Source organism: Eublepharis macularius, chromosome 4 (genome assembly GCF_028583425.1).
Source record: "Eublepharis macularius isolate TG4126 chromosome 4, MPM_Emac_v1.0, whole genome shotgun sequence".
Lineage (NCBI taxonomy): Eukaryota > Metazoa > Chordata > Lepidosauria > Squamata > Eublepharidae > Eublepharis > Eublepharis macularius.
This window is the reverse complement of record NC_072793.1, coordinates 65,523,777-65,546,817: the sequence shown is the minus strand read 5'-3', so window position 1 is coordinate 65,546,817 and position 23,041 is coordinate 65,523,777. Positions and strand designations below refer to the sequence as shown.

Genomic DNA, 23,041 nt, shown 5'->3' with positions numbered 1-23,041 from the left:
GAAACACTGCAGTACCAGGCATGCCAACTAGAGACTGGAGGCTGTACAGAAAAAATGCACTCTGTACGCGCTCAGGAGCATTCTATTTTTATACCGCTGCCTCTCACGCACAACGATTAAAACAAGTGGAGCTTTTGCTCAAGTTTGGCCTTCTTCGTCAGGCACCCGCATGGGGCAGCCGTCACTTCTTCGCCAATCCTCTGCTTTCCCTTCTCACTTGGCTGCACCACAAGGATTTCACGCAAGCCGACTCTACCTAACTTGCTGCGGCCTTCTTACCAGTGACCTCCGCCCCTTACCCCAGCAGCTTCTAATTGGCTCGAATGTCTGAGGGCCCCGTCACGCGATTGGTTCCGCCATGAGACCGGGTACCCGCCCCCTCTCCGGCACCTAGCAGGTTCGGTTGCACTCTCGGTTGGCTAGTTCCTGGTCTGACTTTAGGCCTAGGCTCGGCCAGAGGGGGAGGGGCGGGGGCAGTTGCCGGCGGCACACGGCTGGCGGCGTGGGGGGAAGGGAGCGCGACGGGGCGATGCGGCCCGGAGTGTAGCCGCAGCAGCGCCATCATCATGATCATAGAGAACGTGGACGCGCTCAAGTCCTGGCTGGCCAAGTTACTGGAGCCAATGTGAGTGCGGGGGCGAGGAGGAAACTGAGGGGAGGGGGGGACGCCGAGCCCCCGAGGGAGGGAGTGGGGGAGGGGCTGCGTGGGGGGCAGCGCAGTGGTCTCCATGGGATGAATATGTGAGGAGGGGCAGGTGGAGCGGGGGGAGGGGCAGGGCTCGCCGCTGTGTGTGGGGAGGGGGAAGAAAAGAGTGTTTGAGGAACGGTCGCCTCTGGGCGGCTGGGGGTTGCAGAGCAACTTCGGGAGTATGGGGGGTAGGGTGAGGATGGCTGGTCCGCATCGGCTGCCGGGAGAGCGTCTTGGTAGCTGCACTTGGGAAGGAGGGGGACATGATGGGGACGGGGAGGCACGTGAGGAAAGAGAGTCTGTGTTGAGGTTCAGAGGCCAGAGGGCTGCCCTCCGTCCTCGGGAGTGGATGCTCTTCCCCCTTCCTCGCGGGGCTTCACGCTGGCTCCTCACTCTGCAGAGAGCTGTCTAAGTGACTAATTGTTTAATAACACAGAACTATTGTCGCATGTCACTAGCACGGAAGCTGTTCTTCAAAACTGCTTCTAGAAATATAAATGTTCAGGCCCGTTATGCTTCACTGCTGTAATTCTGTTGTAGGGTTGAAGTGCTTACCCCTCATTTTCTCCGTAATACCACAGCTAGTGGTTTGAAGTTGGAAACTGAAGTGTTCAGGGAATAGAATATAGTCTGGATTATTTTGCAGTTTGAAGCTTCAGGGTTATGGTCAGGTTTTTGCGAGGCCCCTTGTCTCTGAACTGGATGAATCCCTCACAGTCTTCAGGGATGCACTCTGGGGCTCCTTTGAAGGTGGAGAGGCTTCTGGGGCATCATTTCACTAGGCCCCTAAACCAGCTGGACCTAGACAAGAATCTAACCTTGCCAGTCGCTGTCTTTGCCGATGCATCTCAGGTATTTTGGATAATGAGCTGGAAGATGTCCAGTGCCTGTCTCAAGTCAGGGGACAACAACGGGGAGAGACTATAGCCTTTGTGTCTTGCTTGTAGACTTCCTTGGGGTCATCTTGTTAGCTGCTGTGTGAAGCAGAATGCCGGAGTAGATAAACTGTTGGCCTGCTCAAGTACAGCTGCTCTCTTCTTCTTTTCTATTTTTGGTAGCTTTCAAGGTAAATTAAGGTATTAGATTCTCAAAAGGCTGTGTAGTATGATCAGGCATAGAATTATGTTATGGCTGTACTGTTGTCTTGGTGTCACATTTGTGTATTTACACTTACAACTGGTGTTTATAATTTAATCAGATGCCTTTGTCAAGTTGTTTAAATGTTATTTAAATGGCATCACTGTATTGGACTTAAAGGCAAGTGGGAAGAGGTTCCAACAGAATTCTTAAATTATCCTGACGCTTAAATTCTTGCATTTGAATTGTTAAACTGCTCCTCTGGCCCACTTGCTTTCAAGTAGGTTCTAAGTTCAGTGAATTGAACTTTTTACCTTTATGGCAAAATGAAGTGACTTCATGTAATTATAATTACATGAAGTATCAGTGCTTTCATCTCATTTGTGGATTTTAATCTGTGTTTTTCTTCCACATAGAAGGAAGATTAATTTATAAAAGTCTGCACAGCTCTTTGAAGATTTCAAGTGCTAATTATTCAGTCCTTATGTGTGTTGCTGGCTTTAGTGTGTCTCTCATATTCTGCATAGAGCTAATTTATCAATCAACTATACAGTACCATATAAATATATTAAAATTATAATTGGGGAAGCTTCACTCCCAAACTTCAGAATAATTTTGAACTTATTGCATAGTTGCAAGGTAGTCCCATGACTAAGAAAGTTCCTAACTTGTTTCTAACATATTTGTTATGCATAATACTTATAAGACAAACACATGCAGATAGAATCTGTTCAGCACCACATTGGGTTAACATTAATATTTGAAAAGTCATAGTTAGATTTGGAGTCTTCCTGAAACATACTTTTTGATCATTATTTGCATGCTGAGGAAGGTACAAATACATCTTTTCAGTTTTGTTTTTAGGAACTTTCAAGAACAATATTCTGTATAGAGTGGCTAAATCTGATTTTGCTAAAGGACTGAAATCAGTAAGGTGTGATCTTAGTGTCTAAATTTTGTTATTCTATCACAGTAGTGGTTGTTTTAAATGTTATTCCTTTACAGAAACACTTCTTTGAGGGGTGCTTCTGTAAAAGAAGAGAACAAATTACAGATGTAAGAGAATGCCAACATTTATGCTGATAGAAACTGCTCGTTTTCATAGTATTGAGTTTTCCTCACTATTTTTAAAGGTACTGGGGATGTGTAAGTCAAAATCCACTGACAAGCATCCTGGAAAAGTAAGGCTAGGCAAGCTATTTGGTTTGGTCATATGTACGTTTAAAAAATAGGCATTAAAGCTTAAGATATTTGTAACATGTTACTTGCCAAGGCTGGAAAACCCCAATTTTTATACATAATTTTGGGATTTGAAATATATTTGGGTGGCTAATTCAGAGGAATGCCCTGACATGGATAGCCCAGGTGAGCCTGATCTTGTCAGATCTCAGAAGCCTTGGTTAGTAATTGGATGGGAGACCTCCAACGAAGACCAGGATTGCAGAGGTGGGCAATGGCAAGCCACTCCTGTTAGACTCTTGCCAGGAAAACTCCACCAGAAGTTGTCATAAGTCAGCTATGACTGGAGGGCACTCTCCACTACCAATTCAAAGGAATACATCTGACCAAATGAAATTAAAGTAACAGAGTTAATGAAAGATTGTTCGCCCTGCTGACCAGCAAAATCTTTCCCTACCCCTGTATATGTGAAGGTTAATATCTGTATTATCTTGTGCTTATGGTGCTGAGTTTGTGTAGCATATGAAATACTCAGTTCTATAAGGGGAACCCAAGCTGTTTGGAATCCAGTTTCTGAGGGGCTGTATGCTATGGGGAGTATTAGGGTTGCTAAGCTGGAACAAAATAGGTAGAGGCCTAAAAAGTGAAAACCTGAAAAAATAATAGGTGCTGGAGACATCAACTTGAAAGTTATTCTGACGCAAAGCTCTAGATGGGCCCTAGGGATAGGATTGGCTGGAGTGGGCACTACTGGAAGGAAGGCAGTAGGCAGGCAAGAGAGGAAGCAAAAGGACATGGGATTCCTCTGTTTAGATTCTGGCAGCAAATTCTACCTGTTGTGGTTTCTGCTATTGCAGCATTGTGACCTGATAGTCCTAAGGAGGCAACAGGAGCCAAGGAGCAGTGGGGTTAGAGGTTCGGCATTGCATCTTTTAGTCTGCTTCTGAGAGTTTAAACTCCTAGCAATTATAGACTAGAAATAAAATTGCAGTTTCCAGTTATGGGAAGAAAGTGTGTAAAGTATGTATTTCCTTTGAATGCCATCTTCTGTATTAGTGTATCATACTTTGTTTTTTGCATTGTTCTCCAAGTCAGTAATCCTAGTTTGTATGGTTTATTGGATATTCTATGCTATCTGAACTGTTTTCTGTATTTTGTAATCCACTTCAGTCTTGGCAAGAAAGATGGGCATGAGTGAAGTAAAATAAAATTGTGCCAGTTCGTAGGCTTTGTAGGTTTTACTGAAATCAATACAAGCAACTAAATAACATACTCATAAAAGTGACTTTTTCCTTAGATGTGATGCCGATCCATCAGCCTTAGCTAACTATGTTGTGGCTTTGGTCAAGAAAGACAAGCCAGAGAAAGAGCTGAAGGCTTTCTGTGCTGATCAGCTAGATGTCTTTCTACAAAAAGGTATTGTTTGCTCATTTGTTAATAACAGTATTTTTGTTAATATGGCAAATTAGGAAGCTAGATATGCAGCGGAATTGTAGGGTGCCACATGTATGAAAGCCTTTTCCTCTCCACAAAAGAACTATACTGTATTCATAAAGAAACTTGACTACAAGTACGAAGTGTGAAAGATCAGGTTTTGTACACCACAGATATTTAAACTTAGAAACCAAAACAGTGAGGAGACATCTTTAAATTGCCTGAGGAGTTGCTATGCTAATTTATGGAATCAGTAAAACAAAAAGTGCTATGGTAATTTAGAGATTAGTTAATCTGTGCCACAGTAAAACTTTACCGTGGCACAAAACACCTTGTCTACTCTGTAATAAAAATACCCCCTTCCATCAAGGCTAGAATTTGATTGACAAAACACTACTTTAAATGTTTTTGTAGTAATACGTACAGTCTGATCTGATCTCCATAATCCCAAGAGTATTTAACTTTAGTATTTATGTTGCAATCCCATGTAAATTTACTTGGAAATTTCATCAAAAGTAGTGGAACTGTATAAACAAGCACCGAACTGGGCTGGTTTTTGCCTTTGGAGCTGGTTAGTAAAGTATATCAAATTGTTCTTGTGTTCAAACTGAGGGATATTGTTTAAACACTAATATCTGCAAAACAAATCAGAAGTGATCATATAATTAATATCTGGAGATGTTGGGGGTATCTAAAATGTTCATGTTGGCATATATGAATTAGATTTTTAAAAAACTCTATGTAAGGTTACTGCCTCGAGAAATAATACCAACTGCAGAAAGCTATGAAGTGAAGCAGTTTCCAGCTTTAATGTGGTTCCAATTTTGTGGCATATTTTCCTGTTACATATCTTAGGGAATGTGACTGGGGAACAAGGCGTCACATTAAGAATGCATATTGTCTTGGGTGCACTTCATAGAACTCTTTACTCTTTTTCTTGAAATAGCCAATTGCCATGACATTTTGAAAAGCAAGTTTTGATCCCTCTTTCAAACTTTATAGGGTAAAAATAGCATCTGTTTTCAGCCTAACTGATCACAGCATCAGGGGTTGATAGTGTAAATCCAGATATGAAGATAAATTTTAAGGAGACAATGTACTAGTGAAGCATTCCATGTTATCAAACTAACAGTGAAATCTTAAACAGAGTTACTCCAGGCTAAACCCATTGATTTCAGTGGGCTTGAACTGGAGTAACTCTGCATAGGATTTCATTGTAAGTCTCATAGAAGAAGGAAATTGAAGGCAGCCATGTTGATCTGATGGACCAACCAAAATAACCCAAAGCATTATGCGAACTTTTGAGTTCACCAGAACTTTTTATCAGGCTTGTTATACTAATAAATGAGGTGGGGGGTGTCCTCAGGTCATGATCTTAACAAACAAACTTATGATTTGTGGTTTTGAAGAGTAAGAGGGGGGAAAGGATTATAGAAAAAGAAGTTTTGTTCTGATAACAATAGACTAGTGTGAATTCTGTAATCATGCCAATGTTTGTCGTAGAGAAAATCCAAAACTTTTCCTTCATATTTTTAATTATTTTTTCTTGTTCTCTATTTATTCTTTCTTCCTTTTTGTTTTTCTTTTGTCCCTTTTTAATTTTTGATTTTAAAATCTTTCAGTAAAAATTATTTTTTTAATGTATAGATATTAAAAATATCTATACGTTTAAACTAATTTGTATAGAGCATCTTAATATTTTATTTAGATTTATTTAATTTAATAAAATGAATTAATGTTTTTCTTGAAAATAATATGACCATGCTTGATTAATTAAAAATATTACCATCTTTTCTCACTAGAACTGGTTTCTGAAAGATCAATAACTTCCTATTTTTAACTTTCATTTTTGGTACCTTTTTTTGGTCTCTTCATCAACATAGACTAAAATATGCTGTACTCTGTACTCTTTCAAATTTTTATTCATTGTTAGAAGGTGGAGGAATCTAAAGCAGACGAGAACTTGAGAGTTGAACACATCTAGAGTAAACTGTACATTCTTACAATTAAAAAAATTAAGGCAATAAATAGGCCGTTTAAAACAATATTTTGTAAACTTTGTGTTGAAAGTAGTTTAATCATCATTATAAAATGAAAATATTTCAAAATTGATATTAAGTTGCTTCCAAAACTTTTAGTTTTTCCAAGTGGGAAAAAAACCCGGACAAAATGCCCTGAGGGCAGGAAGGAAAGGAAAATAAGTGTTTCCCTTTTCCTTCAGTTTTCTTACCAGATTTCCTTTTTTAAGATTTCAAATCTTTTCTGTCTGATTTTTCTGCCAGAAACATCAGGTTTTGTTGATAAACTCTTTGAAAGCCTCTACACCAAGGATTACCTATCTCCCAACGAACCAGCAAAACCAGAATCTAAGCCTGTAGGACAAGGAAAAGAAGAAATCAAAGAGGAGGTAATATTAAATTTCTCTACCTCTTGCTTGTGAGTTAACCTGCCTTTATATGAACATAATGTTTTTCCTTTGGATATTAAAGCGAGACAAGTGGGTGTAAGTAGCAGTTTAATCTCTCTGTTATAGTGCTGATTTACTGATTTCTTTGTGTATCCTTCTAGGGTAGTCCAAACCTGTTTAAAACATTCTTGAGCAATACAATAATTTAGCTGGGGGTCAGCTTGACTACAGATTTTTTTTAAAAAAAATTACGAAGCAAAGTGGGCTATTTTGGTGCTTATTTCAATCCATTTGTTAGTATTCTTCACTGTGGGGTGAACGTGCTTGGATACTAAGATGCTGTCAGGGCCCATATCTAAGATGCTGTCAGGGCCCATTTTTAATTGTAAGATGGTAGCTAGGGGTGAAGAAAAGTGTGGCTGTAGTTTAGGTTCCTTGCTGGCAAGTATTGTGCTGCTAAGAAAGGAGGTTGACTTGCTGGATTGCTTCAGATCTACAGTTATTCAATCAATCAGTGCTTTAGAAACCCAAATGTAATGTTGATTTTGTAGTCAGAGAGACGTAAAATTTCTGGAAATTGTAACGCCCCAGTTGTTGTTGTTTTTTTTCAATTTAAAAAAATTCAGAAATTTGGGAGTGGGGGTGGGAATTGAAATATATGCAGTACTCAAACAAACTTCTTTGACTAATTTAACAGGGGTTCATTGTATGCTGTTGGTATGTTTTGAGCCACAGGTGCCTTGTGTAGTCACTATAGTGAAATACTATTACTGTGGCTGCAGATAGATGAGACATGAGATCTGTTGCAAGATCTTCGGAGAATTTGAATTTTATGGATTTGCATATTGCCGAAGCATAGGAGATTAACCTCTTTTTTATCTACACAAAAATATCTTTACTCCCTCCCAAACTACAGCAGCTAGCCTTGGGATGATTTCTATGTTGGAGATGGTAGCTAGGGGAGAAGATTAGCCCATCCTGCCCCAGTACTGTGGCCCCAGTTGAGTTACCCTCCCCCACCAGCACTGCTACAGACATTATGAGATTTATTTACAGATCTGATAGTGATCAATTACTTGTTTACTACCTTGAAACAAAATTTATGTAGTTCAGAGATCAAAGGTAAATAGGTCACTGGGGGCATATTGCTATATTTATTTGTTTAGAAAAGTTATATGCTTCAGAACTCTCTTGAAGTAGCTCACAACTAATACAATGAAAACCAGAAAATCAATAAATTTATGCAAGAACATAAAAGTACTATAAAATAAACAGAGTAATCTACAACAATATGAATAAAAATTATCTTGAGGCTGAAAGTAGATGATTAAGCCCCTTACTTAAAACTTCACTCTCAGTTATAGAACTTTCTTCCATAGAAGGACTCACCCAGGTCTGTAATTATGGTGGTATATTTTTCTGTTTGGGTTGACTTTTAATTACCAGGGTTTCAACTGTTAGTGAAGGTATGTTACAGCATATAATATATATTATATGGGTTCTTCTAAAACATTTTAACTTGCCTCAGTCGTCTTCTACATGAGACAAGTAAAATCCAAATAAAGTCCTTTATTAATAATCTCTAGGATTGAAATAGAGCTATGGAAACATTGCACTAGGAAACAGTAATATTTTGTATCTCACTATGTAATCTTATTAATTCCCTCTCTTGCATACTAAAGAACAATTTCAGTATCATGACTAAGAAACTAAATATAGCAGAGGGGTGATGAGGGCTTCAGACTGTCACTCATTCCAATGAAAATCTACTTCCCTTGGAATATAAATACATTCTAGAGCTTATATTAGTGAGAATTCAGAATATTCTAGTGCAGTATCATAGCAGATGCCCACTTTATATTTATTTTTTATATTTTATGCCTGAACACAATTCTGCCCTGCAAAATATTTTTATGAACTTCTGCTGCAAATTTTTATTTAAATATTTGCATCCTACTTTTCTCTTTAATCTGGAGCCTGTGTCTTACACAATGTTTTCTGCTCCTCCATTTTACCCTCACAGTAACCCTGTGAGGTAGATTACGCTGAGAGTTATTGCCCCAAGACCACACAGCAAGCTTCCAGGTCGGACTAAAGATTTGAACCTGGTGGTCTCTCAGGTCTTAGTCTGAGACACTAACCTCTGCATCAAATAAATATTCATTTTACAGTAGAAAAGGGGAAAATGGTACATAGACTCGCTTCTCATTTTTCTTTACCTCTTGCTTTTGATGGTTAGTGTCTCAGGACAGAGGTTCTCCTAAAATTATACAGTGCAGGGCGCAGTGGGTGTTATTCTAGAAGTAAGCTTACTGAGATAAAGTACTGTACTGTAGAGTAGTATTCTCTTAGCTCTGATAGGCTGGCCTGATTTAAGTGATGAACACATTACTTGTAAAGAACTTTGCTATACTTAGATGAGGTCAAGTGAGAGATGATATCCTTGCTTCATGGAGTTTTACCCCACCCCCATCTCATAGGCATGTGTATCCTGTAATGTTAGAGGGGATTTTTTTATTTCTAGTTCTAGTCTTCCTCTAATGTCAAATGATTGATTGAGGAATACTTCAGTCATGTTTAGATTAGAACAGGTTTGTAGTCTTTCTGTAGAGTAGTTCAGTATTTTGCTCTTCACTGTTCACTGTTTTGCTGTCTTCCCTTCACAAAGATTTTGAGCAGCTATGACTTGCATTATGTCATGAAAGTTAATGGCTTTCAGGTTGCAAAAGTAATGCATTTTGTACAGAACTGCTATCAGTGACTGCAACATTTCTGCTTTTGAGAACTAATAATTCTCAAATAGCTTTGCTATTTTCAAAAAACTGTTTAAAAACCTATTTGTTTATTTCAGAGATGGGGGAAGTTGTGCACTGTGTTAGTCATTTTTTGTCTGGCTATGGACAGTTGCTAGACTAAGATTAGAAGACTGGCCTTGTTTTTAAAATCTACAGCAAGAATAGTAGTAGTGTTGGTTCTATAGGAACAGGCCCAGTGTAGATAAAGTAGCTGTATCTCGTTATTGTGCAAATTCTCACCATGACAACCTGGGTTTGCAGTGGCCCATAGGTACAATTTGGTTTGGTTCAGATAGATATGATGTACTGAGTTAGTGGTGTTTAATAGAACTGGTTCAGCACTTGTAGTTGCAGAGTTTCAAAATGTGATAGCAGAATGCTAAATGGCAAAAAATAAAGATGCACAATTGCTAATTATGTATGTTATTTATAGCCTGCATTTCTCACTGAGTCAAGGCAGAAAAAAGGAAGAAAAAAATCCTAACTTAATGTTTAGTGTGCTTTTCAAGAACTGACTTTTTGTTTTTCATATTTGAGGATAACCACTTAAGAATACTCCTGTAATATAGTGCAAGATGTGCACTTTTTGTAATTTTGTATTCACAATGTTAAACCAAAATAACAGGCATAATGTGGTTAAGAGAAAGTTCTGAAGATACTCAAAGTGAAGATGGTCTGGACTTGTCCAGTGCCTGCATTTCTACTTTTCTGAGCTACCAGAAAGAATAGGTGACCTTCTAGATTACAGAGCTGCAAGCACATAATAGGAAGTAATGTGACATCAGAGCTATGTCACTGGAAGAGGGGGAGCCAGAGTTATGACTTCACTGGTGTCATCATGGGCAAGAGAAGAAGAGAGCCATGGAAAAGAAACACAAGACAAGCACCTAGAGGTATGCCACAGTAAGGAACAAGGCAAAAGCCGAAGCCATGGAAGAATCCTTCTGTCTACTGAATGATCTCACTTTGTCATCCTGTTGCTCCTCTCAGCATGTGTGAAAATGGAAGCAAAAAGGCAGGGTACCCTTGCTTTCTACGTGTGCACGCTTGGAACAGGTCCTTCCAAAAGGCAGCAAAACAGGTAGCAGCTCCGTAGGTGCTTAGTGCATATTACCCACTTGAATGTCCCAAGCCATAGACCACTGCTCTAATTTTTATCACATTCACCCTTGTGAATTTAAGTCTGTATTAGGTGAAGTGTTCAAAGTCTTTTTTGTATTTTTTTAAGAGGGAGCTGGTATGAGCTGATTACCTATTTGTCCTTAGATATTTCAGGAATCTTTTGAAGAAGAACGAGAGGGCAAAAAGAAAAAATATACTAGCCCACAAAAAAATCGTTCGGATTCTAATGAACAAAGGTTAGTGTTATTTAATAATGTGTTTCCTCTTTTTGTATTCTAATCAGTCTTGCTGTTGGTTATTATCTAATCATTTTAAGAAGACTGTTATAATGGAAATAATTTCCTTGTGTGAATTTGCTGGGGACAGAGGATTAAATGACTGGGATGGGAAATGGGGGGGAAATGGCCCCACTTTACAACTTTTCTGTGCCTTGATAGAGCAGTTCCAGGAATGCCGTCTTGACTAATTTATTTTCATTCATTTTAAATCAATGAATAACCACACAAAGAAATAGAATTCAATATGCAAACTTGCATAAGGAAGTGGCTTGGAGGTTCCCATTGGATGGAGAATTTCATAATATAGCTCTAGCAATTTGGATGCTGTGAAGGCTTCTTTGAAAAGCTTTTCACAGTGCTGATCTGAAATGAATGGGATGGCCCAAGTACGCCAGGTCTAAATGCAATCTTCTTTACCGGTTTCTTCCCCACCTGAGATCTGAAAGTGGCTTCTTGATCACTCTTTGAAATAGCAAGAGCGAGCATCTATGGTGCTTTCTCTTGGGAGCATTGCAATTTACATATAATGGTGTGTGAATCCCTCTGCCACCCTGTTGTTATCCTGACAAGTGCACCTCTTGCTTTACCTCTGAGATACGTGTCTTTTTCATCCCAAATAATTTATTTTACTTCAGGAAGAGTCAAGAAAAGTACCAATTTAATTCACAGTTACTGGGACTGCTCAGGCTTGTTGTGGAGAGAGATTTTAAGCTCTAAAACCCTGTGAGGGGGCACCCTTCTCCCATGATGCATGTGCAGTTTGTTTCCCACCAAAACTGCACGCGTCATGAAGGGAGGCACCCCTGTTCCCTCAGTACTCTTTTTGTCACTATTGGGAGAAGTTCCTTGTGTTGATTTTCTTTTGTGCTGCTTGGGAATGCCTCGGTATTCCTCTTCTCTTAACATACCACTTTCTCCTAGCCTTGTCATCAAAAGAAAAACTAAAGAGAGAGAGCCAAAATGTTTCAAAAATCCCTCTTAAACAAATGTTTGCAGTGTGAAACAAAGATGCTGCACACTGATTTACACAATTTGTGCCTTCTTTGTCTGGGTGAGCCCCGCACTGTGACTGGGTGTTGACACTGCCAGTGTTTCACACCCACAGCCAGGAGTGATATAGGGTCTCTAGGCTCCAAGCAGTCCTCCGGGAAAAGGTAATGTCTGACTTTGATACCCTGGCAGCAAAGCTATCTGTTGCACACGAGCCTACCCCCAGATCTGAACCACCTACATTGGTTCTGTCCATCGCAACACCCAACCGCTCCAAACGCCAGTTGCCGGTTCCAACACTGGATCAGGAGCAACATTGATTGCTGGTTCCATTGCTTTTTGATTGTTCATCATCGGAACCACCTGCTAAGAAAGCAAAAGTCAAAACCAGACACATAAAATGATCTGCATCTATGTCATCAACTTCATCTTGCCACAAGTAAGACCATAATCTGATACCAGTTTCAACTGCTGGTTCAATTCCATCTGTTAGAAAGGAAGACAATGTAGTGCTTTCCTGCACACAGTCTCCACCCTGCATGCCCTTGCTGCATGAAGGAGAAGAGAGTATCCTTTTCATGAAAGACGCTGTGTCTGATGATCAACAGTTCCACACTTGGTTTCAGCTACTTCACCTGCATTGCATTCTTAGCTGTTGCAGTCAGCTATGGCACACCTGCTTGTCCACTGCAGTCAGTTCTTTGCTCCGTGGTGAGCTTGCATGTCTGCATCTGCTATACTGGGCAAAACTTTTTCACCTGACTCCTGTTAGTCGCACGCCCCCTGCTGGGTTTGGTGCCAGTGCCTACATCAGTTCCAGCCTCTTGAATCCAGGCTTTGTTGGCCATCTTCTCAAATAAAGAGGAAGCTGCTTCACATTCTGATTTTTCCTCCAAGTTCACTTCAGATCTGTCACCTGGAGAGATAGCATCATTCTCCCCTAATGAGAACTTCGGGCTCTTTTCTGAGCAGATAATCTGCATGGCGAGAGCATTGGCGCTAGACGTCTTGGCCTCCACACCTAAACTCAAAAGTTAGGTATTACAGGCCTTTTACTGGGATGCTCTTGCAACTGTAGCCTTCCCAGCAGTTGAAGACTTGTTGAACATTGCTCATGGTGTGCGGAAGAAGTCTGCCTCTATTCTGGCTATATCCAGAAAGATAGAGCACCTCTATAATCTGAAGCAACAGAATTGTGGATTTATTTGCACTCATCCCCCTCCATCATCACTAGTTGCTGAGTAAGTGCAAGATCGCTATCACCATGTATCTAAGTCAGCCCCAGCCAATAAAGAAGGATGAAAACTCAATGCTCTAGGCTGGAAAGTTTATTCCACAACTTTAAATTTTAGGATTGCAAATTACCAAGCGATCATGAGCTCACAGCATCTTTTTCTTTCTGTGTAGGTTTCAGAATTACATATTGCATTGCATGCTGGTCATCTGGCTCTGCCAAGAGTGGTTTCCCACCCTCCTGGCCATGGCCATGGCAGAGAAGCGTTACATAGCCTCTCATACCCAACCTCTGCATATTTCACTAAGAAGTGGCCATACTCCAGCTCACAATGTGGATTCTCAGGCTCTCCTCAAATGAGGTGGCACAAGTAATCCTGATTGTTTATAAGAGCTCCACTTGCTCCGTGTGCATTCATGGATGGTCCTGCCTCTCTTCCTGGGCGGAGGGGAAAGAGGTGCTGCCCTTTCCATGCCCGTTAGCTATGATTTTCAACTGTTTAATGTCCCTGACCAAAACGGGTTTGTCAGTCTCTTCAATTAAGGTCCACCTAGCTGCTATATCTGCCATTCATCAGCCGGTGGATGGTAAAACAGTTTTCTCTTACTACATTTCTAGGCAGTTTTTGAAGGGTCTCTGTAATGATTTTAAGTAAATGTGTGCATGTATCTTTAAATGCTTGGTGTGAGATAGGTGAAGAGTGGGGGTGAAAGAGAGGGATGAGGGAGTGATATGATTGGTTGATGACTGGTTGGTGTGGGCGGAGTGAATGCAGTTTAGACTGAGAGTGGAGTAGGGATGTGCGTTTCGGCATTCAGAATGCCGAAAGAATGCCGAAATAAAAGTGTTTCGGCTTCTTTCGGGGAATGCCGAAACGTTTCGGGGAATGCCGAAACGTTTCGGGTAGCCGAAAGAAAAAAGCCGAAACGTTTCGGGATTCTTTCGGCTTTCTTTCGGCTTTTCAATGGGAAAATGCCTCCGTCTTCCCGGACGTCTGGGGGAGGTATTTTCCCACTGAATAAGCCCAAAATTGGTGGGGACCTTCCTCTAACCCTTCTCTAACAACCACCCAAATTTCAGACAGATTGGACTTTGGGGGGCCATGTTATGGCCCCCCAAAGCAGGTCCCCCCATCCTCCCATAAGAAAGCGAAGGAGCAGCATATTGTTAGCATGCTGCTGCTAATCTTTCTTCATTATTTCCTATGGGGAAAAAATGAAGAAGCAGGCTTCCTTTGCCAGGGGTGGCATTTTGCATGCAAAATGCCCCCTCACCCTCAGGGGCCCTTCTCCCACCCCTCCTCCCACCCCCCACCAAGGCTCAGCCTGCTCCCACTTGGGGGGGGCATTTCATGGCCTCCCCAAGTAGGTGCTCTAATCTCTACCACTGACAGCTGGGGGAGGCTTGTGTTGCCAGGGGTGGCATTTTGCATGCAAAATGCCCCCAAGCCCTCAAGGGCCCTTTTCCCACCCTTCCCCCCACCCCCCACCCAGGCTCAGACTGCTCCCACTTGGGGGGGGCCATTTCATGGCCTCCCCAAGTAGGTGCTCTTTTCTCTACCACTGACAGCTGGGGAAGGCTTATCTTGCCAGGGGTGGCATTTTGCATACAAAATGCCCCCCAGCCCTCTGGGGCCCTTCTCTCACCCTTCCTCCCACCCCCCACCAAGGCTCAGACTGCTCCTACTTGGGGGGGCATTTCATGGCCTCCCCAAGTAGGTCCTCTCAGCCCCTAAAGTCCACCCCTTACAGCCCCACACAAACCCAATTCCCCCCCAGCTGCCACACACAGACCCAAATCCCCACATTAGCCCCTCACAGACCCAAATCCACCCCCACCTGCCCCACACCCATAACCCCAGGAACAGGCTGGCAAAGGCCAGCCCTCTCCCTTTGTTCCCTATGCTGGGAACTTCTAAACTCTCTTTCCCTGGGCAATTCTGCACAGCCCAGGGGTGCCACAATGGTGGGCACACTTCTGAGTGCCAGCTGGTCCCTGTGAAAGAGCACCTGAACCACAGACACCCTCCCTCAAATTCCCCCACCACCTACAGAGATGGCTGGCCAGCCAGCCCCATTGTTCCCTATGATGGGAACCAACTGCACAACAAAGAATAAAACAAGAACAACACAAAATAAAGTTTTAAAAAAATTATTTTCTCCCTTCCAAAGTACAAGTAGGCAAAGCATTATGACACATTACACCAGCAGTCCCCCACACAGAAAAATTAAAACAAAACTCACTTAACATCAGAGAATCACAAAACACGATTCCTGTCAAAAACACTTTATTTCTTGAACAGCTTTAGGTTACACAGCAGGGGGGAACACCAAAGGGCATGGCAGCACTATCTTACACAAAAATAACACAACTCACTTAACATCAGAGAATCACAAAACACGATTCCTGGCAAAAACACTTTATTTCTTGAACAGCTTTAGGTTACACAGTAGGAGGGCACAACAGGGCATGATAGCAATGTACTACAAAAAATGATACAACCCACTTCACTGTTTTTGACAGCAATTGTGTTTGTGTGATTCTCTGATGTGAAGTGAGTTGTGTTATTTTTGTGTAGTACACTGCTTTCCTGCTCTGTGGTGCCTTCCTACTGTGTAACCTAAAGCAGTTACAGAAATAAAGTGCTTTTGACAGCAATTTTTTGGGGTGATTCTTTAATGTGAAGTGAGTTGTGTTATTTTTGTGTAAGATACTGCTTCCATGCCCTTTGGTGTTCCCCCCCTGCTGTGTAGCCTAAAGCTGTTCAAGAAATAAAGTGTTTTTGACAGGAATTGTGCTTTTGTGATTCTCTGATGTTAAGTGAGTTGTGTTATTTTTGTGTAAGATAGTGCTGCCATGCCCTTTGGTGTTCCCCCCTGCTGTGTAACCTAAAGCTGTTCAAGAAATAAAGTGTTTTTGACAGGAATCGTGTTTTGTGATTCTCTGATGTTAAGTGAGTTGTGTTATTTTTGTGTAAGATAGTGCTGCCATGCCCTTTGGTGTTCCCCCCTGCTGTGTAACCTAAAGCTGTTCAAGAAATAAAGTGTTTTTGACAGGAATCGTGTTTTGTGATTCTCTGATGTTAAGTGAGTTTTGTTTTAATTTTTCTGTGTGGGGGACTGCTGGTGTAATGTGTCATAATGCTTTGCCTACTTGTACTTTGGAAGGGAGAAAATAATTTTTTTAAAACTTTATTTTGTGTTGTTCTTGTTTTATTCTTTGTTGTGCAGTTGGTTCCCATCATAGGGAACAATGGGGCTGGCTGGCCAGCCATCTCTGTAGGTGGTGGGGGAATTTGAGGGAGGGTGTCTGTGGTTCAGGTGCTCTTTCACAGGGACCAGCTGGCACTCAGAAGTGTGCCCACCATTGTGGCACCCCTGGGCTGTGCAGAATTGCCCAGGGAAAGAGAGTTTAGAAGTTCCCAGCATAGGGAACAAAGGGAGAGGGCTGGCCTTTGCCAGCCTGTTCCTGTGGTTATGGGTGTGGGGCAGGTGGGGGTGGATTTGGGTCTGTGAGGGGCTAATGTGGGGATTTGGGTCTGTGTGTGGCAGCTGGGGGGGAATTGGGTTTGTGTGGGGCTGTAAGGGGTGGACTTTAGGGGCTGAGAGGACCTACTTGGGGAGGCCATGAAATGGCCCCCCCAAGTAGGAGCAGTCTGAGCCTTGGTGGGGGGTGGGAGGAAGGGTGGGAGAAGGGCCCCAGAGGGCTGGGGGGCATTTTGCATGCAAAATGCCACCCCTGGCAAGACAAGCCTCTCCCAGCTGTCAGTGGTAGAGATGAGAGCAGAGCACCTACTTGGGGAGGCCATGAAATGCCCCCCCCCAAGTGGGAGCAGGCTGAGCCTTGGTGGGGGGTGGGAGGAGGGGTGGGAGAAGGGCCCCAGAGGGTTGGGGGGCATTTTGCATGCAAAATGCCACCCCTGGCAACACAAGCCTCCCCCAGCTGTCAGCGGTAGAGATTAGAGCACCTACTTGGGGAGGCCATGAAATGGCCCCCCCCAAGTGGGAGCAGGCTGAGCCTTGGTGGGGGGTGGGAGGAGGGGTGGGAGAAGGGCCCCTGAGGGCTTGGGGGCATTTTGCATGCAAAATGCTACCCCTGGCAAAGGAAGCCTGCCTCTTCATTTTTCCCCCATAGGAAATAATGAAGAAAGATTAGCAGCAGCATGCTAACAATATGCTGCTCCTTCGTTTTCTTATGGGAGGATGGGGGGACCTGCTTTGGGGGGCCATAACATGGCCCCCCAAAGTTCAATCTGTCTGAAACTTGGGTGGTTGTTAGAGAAGGGTTAGAGGAAGGTCCCCACCAATTTTGGGCTTATTCGGTGGGAAAATGCCTCCTCCAGGCGTCCTGGAAGACGGAGGCATTTTCCCTTAGAAAAAAGCTGAAAGAATGCCGAAATAATGCCGAAAGAATCCCGAAAGCCGAAAGAGATTCTTGTTTCAGCTTTCGGCTTTAACGATAGAGAATCTTCTTTCGGCTTTCTACTTTCGGCTATAGCCGAAAATTTTTGGCTTGCACACCCCTAGAGTGGAGAGAAAAGTTTCAGCCAGGAGAAAGCAGGCAAGCTGTGTGCGTGCTGCCTAAGTCTGTGAGAAATATTGAGTCAGAGAAAGAGGCTAACTGTGTGTGAAGCCTTACAAGAGATCTGTGTAAATGAGTTTAAATGAAGTAACTTTAAGAACTGAGAACTACTTTTATGAAACTGATACGCTTCTTGAAAAAATAAACATTTATTTTGTTTTGTTATATCCCAGAGTAGCTGTCATAGCTATAACCCATTCCTATCCTCAGGGCCACATAGAACCACGAAGAAGCCTGGCACTTAGGCACGTTACTAAAGGGAAAACTTAAATAAAAAATCTTGGAATATAATATTCCTGGTGGCAGCAATCTACCCAGAGGGTGTAAGGGAAAGATTAAAGGCAAAATCTACCCTAGAGAAAGTAAGCGTCAAAACAGTCTCCTTAACACTTTCCCTCCAGTACCTATCCCAGTTTCCCAGTGGAGTTTATCTGTAGTGTCAGCAAGGTTTATGTTGTCTCCATTTGAACCCATGGCTTCATACTATATGGCCTTGTTGTCATGCAAAGTGAGTTTTCTAGTTACCATCACATGTGCACAATGGGTTGGGGAACTAATTGCACTGAGAATTGAGCCCCTGATCCCCCCTCCCCATTTACTCAGCTTTTCCCTGAAAAGATTATATTGCATACTAGTATGGAATTTTTGTCCAAAGTTGTTTCCAGATTGCACTTGTCTCAAAGCCTGTGTTGCCTGTGTTATTTCCACATCCATCCTCTGAGTCAAAATGCATCTTGCACGAGTTAGATGTGCATAGAGATTTATTGTTTTATTTGCATAGAACAATGCTTTTGAAAATCTAGAGATCTCTTCTATTGCTCTGGTCCCCAAAAGGGGCATGCAGTTTCAGCTCAGTCCCTATGGGAACAGCAGTCCTGCCATTCCCTTTTCAGTTGACAGACTCATTCCCACCTCCATTGGTGAGTAGCTTGCTATGCTCCCATTATGGGACTGCAGAGAAGAAACAATGATGCAAAAAGGGCCGTCCTTATCTGTAACTTGTTCATTGAGTGTCTTCTGTACAGGCAGACATTCCCTCCCTCCTGCCCTGCTGTGAGTTCTGCCAGTTCTCTCCCCAAATGCAGACTCCAGCAGCTGAGGAGAATGGGGGCACCTCCTTTTGCGACATGCATGATTTTGGTGGGAAACAAAGTATGCATACATTGTGGGAGAAGGGTGCCCTCTTATAGGGCTTTAGAGTTTAAAATCTCTCCCCATGTTCAACCTGCACCTGTACAATCCCAGTGTGTGCCTGCACAGAAAACACTTGATGAACAGTCACAGGTAGTATGGAGAAATCAAGGAGTGTGGTGGTATTAGGACAACTCTGCCTGTCAGTCTTCTGTCCAGTTTCATTTTACTTTATTTCCATGCAGGCTTCACTAATTTTAAGGGTTTATGTTTGCTGTACAAAAATATTTTATTACATCTTCACTTAAACAGTTTTTTGTTCCATCTTGATTGATGGTTTTGATACCTGTACTGTACCTTGCCCATGCAGTATTTCAAATTTGTCATGTTATAGAAATCCACTTCTCATTTTTTTTTACAAGCAGAACTAGAGAAAGAAAAAGAGATGATGGCAAATGGAGAGACTATGATAGATACTATGACCGTAATGACTTGTACAGAGACAAATATGACTGGCGAAGGGGAAGAAGTAAGAGTCGCAGTAAAAGCAGAGGACTGAGTCGAAGTCGGAGTCGTAGCAGAGGTAGAAGCAAAGACCAGGATGCAAACAAAGAGCGGGATACGAACAGAAATGTTGGTGAGTTGCCAGCATATTGTGGTTGAAGAATTTCTGATCCCAGTTTTATAGTAACTGAATTAAAGCTGTTAGGGGAACCCCATCCATAGCTCTCTTAGTCTCTTTTAAAAAGAAGTGTGTTATCACACATCTCTGAGAACTTAGTAAGACATGGGGATTGATTTGGAGAAGTTGTGATTTCAGGCGTCATTAATGCAGACTTGATGCTGTGTTCTGTAGAGTAAGCTAGTCAAGGGACTTCTTTTTTTAATTTGTTCTCAGGAGTATTCTGGTATAACTGCACCTCCTATTGTGTTTTGCCTGTTGGTAGAGACTACTACTGTAAATTGCTGTGTTCTTTTGCAGGGAAGAGGTTTCTGGTTTCTGTTTACTGGTGAATTCTTTTTTTAAAAAAAAAAGAATCTTAGGCCTTTAGAAGTATTTACCAGTGCAGCACACTTTAGAGGAGATCTGTTAATTGAAATTATATATAAAAGATAAATCTATTTTTCTTAACAAAAGTATTTTAGTTGGTGTGAGTATTGCAAGCAGAGTGTTAACATTCTGTTTCAAGAAGTAGCCCAAATATACTGTTCGGGCCTTGCAACAAAGTTAACCAGGCAGACCATAGACTTTTAATCTACCAAGCAGACATATGTGGTATTAGTCCTTGTATGCGCAATTGCCTTGAGAAATGTTGAATACTGAAAGAGCATAGAAAATTACCTAATTTTTTTTTAACAGAACACAGAGAGAGAGCCAAATTCAAGTGTGAAAGGAGTGACATGGAGAGCTCATATAACCCAGTGTCTTTGTCTCCTGCTAACTCTACTGAGCAGTATTCCTCTGGTGCACAGTGTATTCCCAGTGCTGTTACTGTGATCGCACCTGCTCACCATCCTGAAAACACAACAGAAAGCTGGTCAAATTACTACAACAATCATTCTTCTAATTCATTTGGCAGAAATGTTCCACCAAAAAGGCGTTGTCGAGATTACGATGGTATGTCTTGCTTCAGCTTCCTCTTAGTTGTCCTTCTGTATCTAGTCTTATGTAGATATTTTATTTCTAACATCTTTTCAAGCCACCTTTGTGTTGGCAGTTGATAATATAAATGAAATGTTGATGTGTGTCATGTTTGGGGTTTTTTAATACTTCATTTCTCATGAGTGTCGCTTTTTTGGTATGGTTCTAGATGGTATTTTTCCTTATTTCAGTCTTTCATCCTAACAGGATTAAATGTTTGCTCATAGAAGTGGTCAGATACCTGTATTAGTAGTCATGCCAAGTAAGATTTTTAGTATCTAATTTAGGTAACATGGGCCAGTGACGGGGAATCAGATATTCAGCTACACCCCAGGCCTCCTTTGTGACATGTTGTGGGGCAGGCAGTTTGAATGACTTCAGTTTGGCTCCTGCTGTATTACCTCCTTAATTTTTTATAACTCTATGAACTTTTACAAGGCTTTAACTCTGTTAAAAACAAGCGTTTGGCACAACATAACTTAATACTTATTTTGGTATAAAACGGTATAGACAGTATCAGTACTGTGCAGAGTATTACAGCTGATGCTAATGAACAACATTGTAAAATTCAGTGCATACTGCCTTACTTTTTTTACAATCATTCCACAGTTAACCTTTAACTAGAATTATTTGTTAATTCATGTACTACAAGAAGAAAAAACCCTATATAACATCTTTTGAAGATACTCCAGCCAATCACAAGTTGGATAATTGCTATTAATACTATAAACGATTGTTGTGTGTATTGTTTTACAGAGCGAGGGTTTTGTGTACTTGGTGATCTCTGCCAGTTTGATCATGGAAATGATCCACTAGTCGTAGATGAAGTATCTTTGCCAAGCATGATTCCTTTTCCACCACCACCTCCAGGACTTCCTCCACCTGGAATGCTAATGCCACCCACACAAGGCCCTGCTCACAACTTGAGAATGCCAGGACCACAAGTACATCCTCGGCCACCACCTCCTGTCAGAATTCCTATACCAAGTAAGATGTTTTAAAAATAATATTCTAAATATTAAACATCTACAGAAGTTACTGTGTCTAAGTGTAGGGCACTGCTGAAATGATAATTGGAAAGATTTTTGGAAAATTGGATATAGGAATCCTGCACACATTAAATGTAGGATTGTCACCTATATATGTTTTACTGATGGAGAGCTGAAGCTTTCTGTTAATAGTATTAGAATAAAGTAGTAATGAGCTCAGTGGCTGAGATTAAATTGCATAATCCATTTTCGGATCTTGACTGTAGTCTTCAAATGAGAAGATCTTTAATAAATTTGTAAAAGGTAAGATCCATATTCAGCAGTTTGTTTCTAAAAGCTTTTTTCTCCAATAAGAAAAATAAATGGCTTCAAGTGTAGAACTGGGGTAGTTTATTGGGGTAATGGGACATCTGAATGAGAGAAGGTTGTCTGAAGCAGTGGGAAGAAAAAAGAAAAGATAGCACAAGGAGAGCCCCTGGTGCGTAGATCACAGATGGCAGCAAAAGGAAGTTTAAAAGTTGTGGTTAAAGAAAAATAGAATCTGTCAAGGATTGGGGATTAGGAGCTAGTTAGTATGGGACTGTTTGAATTGGGAACATCGTAATCTCAGATCTGTGCTGAGGATGGCCACTTTGGGAAGGTTAAGGGCAGGCATGAGAATTGTGAAAAAGAGTAGCTGCAGAGATACTGGTAGATGGAGGCATGCCAACAGCTATTCTTGCAGTTGTAGGTCTGATGCATACGAAGGTGACGCAGAAACTACTAGGAACAGGAAAGCCTCCCAGGAATCAAACTAATCACTGTCAATACCTATATCTCAATTCATCCATATAATTAAAGTGCTAAATTTGGCAGTTCCCATCATTGCTCACTTTGAGCACTTAAGCATTGGTCATTTTGAGAACTTTGAAAGGGAAATTTAAACCCTGGAATCAACTGTTTGGCGGGGAAATCCCCACCAAACAGCTGATCTAAGATGGCTGGGATTTACAATGCCCCTTGAGCATTTAAACCCCTAGGACCAGCTGTTTGGCAGGGAAATCACCACCAAGCAGCTGTTGGCGGGGGTTTAAATACCCCTTTCCGGGGCCAGGTAAGGGGGGTTGGGGGTTGGGGGGGCTGGAAGCTTCCCCCTCACTTCAGTATGCTCCGAATATTTACAGAGCATACCAAAACGATTTAAATACCTGAATCCAAAGCAGCGTGCAGCTTTGGGTTTCAGGTGTTTACAAAGCTTTTTCCGGTGCATGCCCCGAATTTTTTTCTGGTGCACACCTCTAAAACTAACTGTTCTGAGTGGGGCCCTAATCTGTCTAGAAGAGCAGTCTATAAGCATATTGTTGTTGTTACAAATTTTATTTATTGTAGCTATTCAGAAGCTATTAGATGTACAAATTATGCACTTGAAAAACCATGAATAGTTTTAGCCCTGGTTGGGTCAAACACGTCCGACCATCAAATGGCCTGAAATTTTAAATGAGCCAATGAAACACT

General features: G+C 41.8%; 1 protein-coding gene across 2 annotated transcripts in view; it reads left to right on the top strand.

Moving 5' to 3' along the window:
- The first annotated feature begins 468 nt into the window (after nucleotides 1–468).
- Nucleotides 469–23,041, top strand: part of RBM27 (RNA binding motif protein 27) — a 52,122-nt gene continuing 29,549 nt past the window's right edge. Inside the window, exons 1-7 of one of the 2 annotated variants that reach the window (XM_054977039.1) lie at nucleotides 469–625; nucleotides 4,242–4,360; nucleotides 6,661–6,785; nucleotides 10,847–10,938; nucleotides 19,342–19,553; nucleotides 20,277–20,534; nucleotides 21,315–21,545. In XM_054977039.1, coding sequence (XP_054833014.1) covers nucleotides 567–625; nucleotides 4,242–4,360; nucleotides 6,661–6,785; nucleotides 10,847–10,938; nucleotides 19,342–19,553; nucleotides 20,277–20,534; nucleotides 21,315–21,545 — 1,096 coding nt within the window. In that variant the 5' untranslated portion in view covers nucleotides 469–566. Of the gene's footprint in view, nucleotides 626–4,241; nucleotides 4,361–6,660; nucleotides 6,786–10,846; nucleotides 10,939–19,338; nucleotides 19,554–20,276; nucleotides 20,535–21,314; nucleotides 21,546–23,041 lie in introns of both variants that reach the window. The other variant, XM_054977038.1, reaches the window with a different exon arrangement.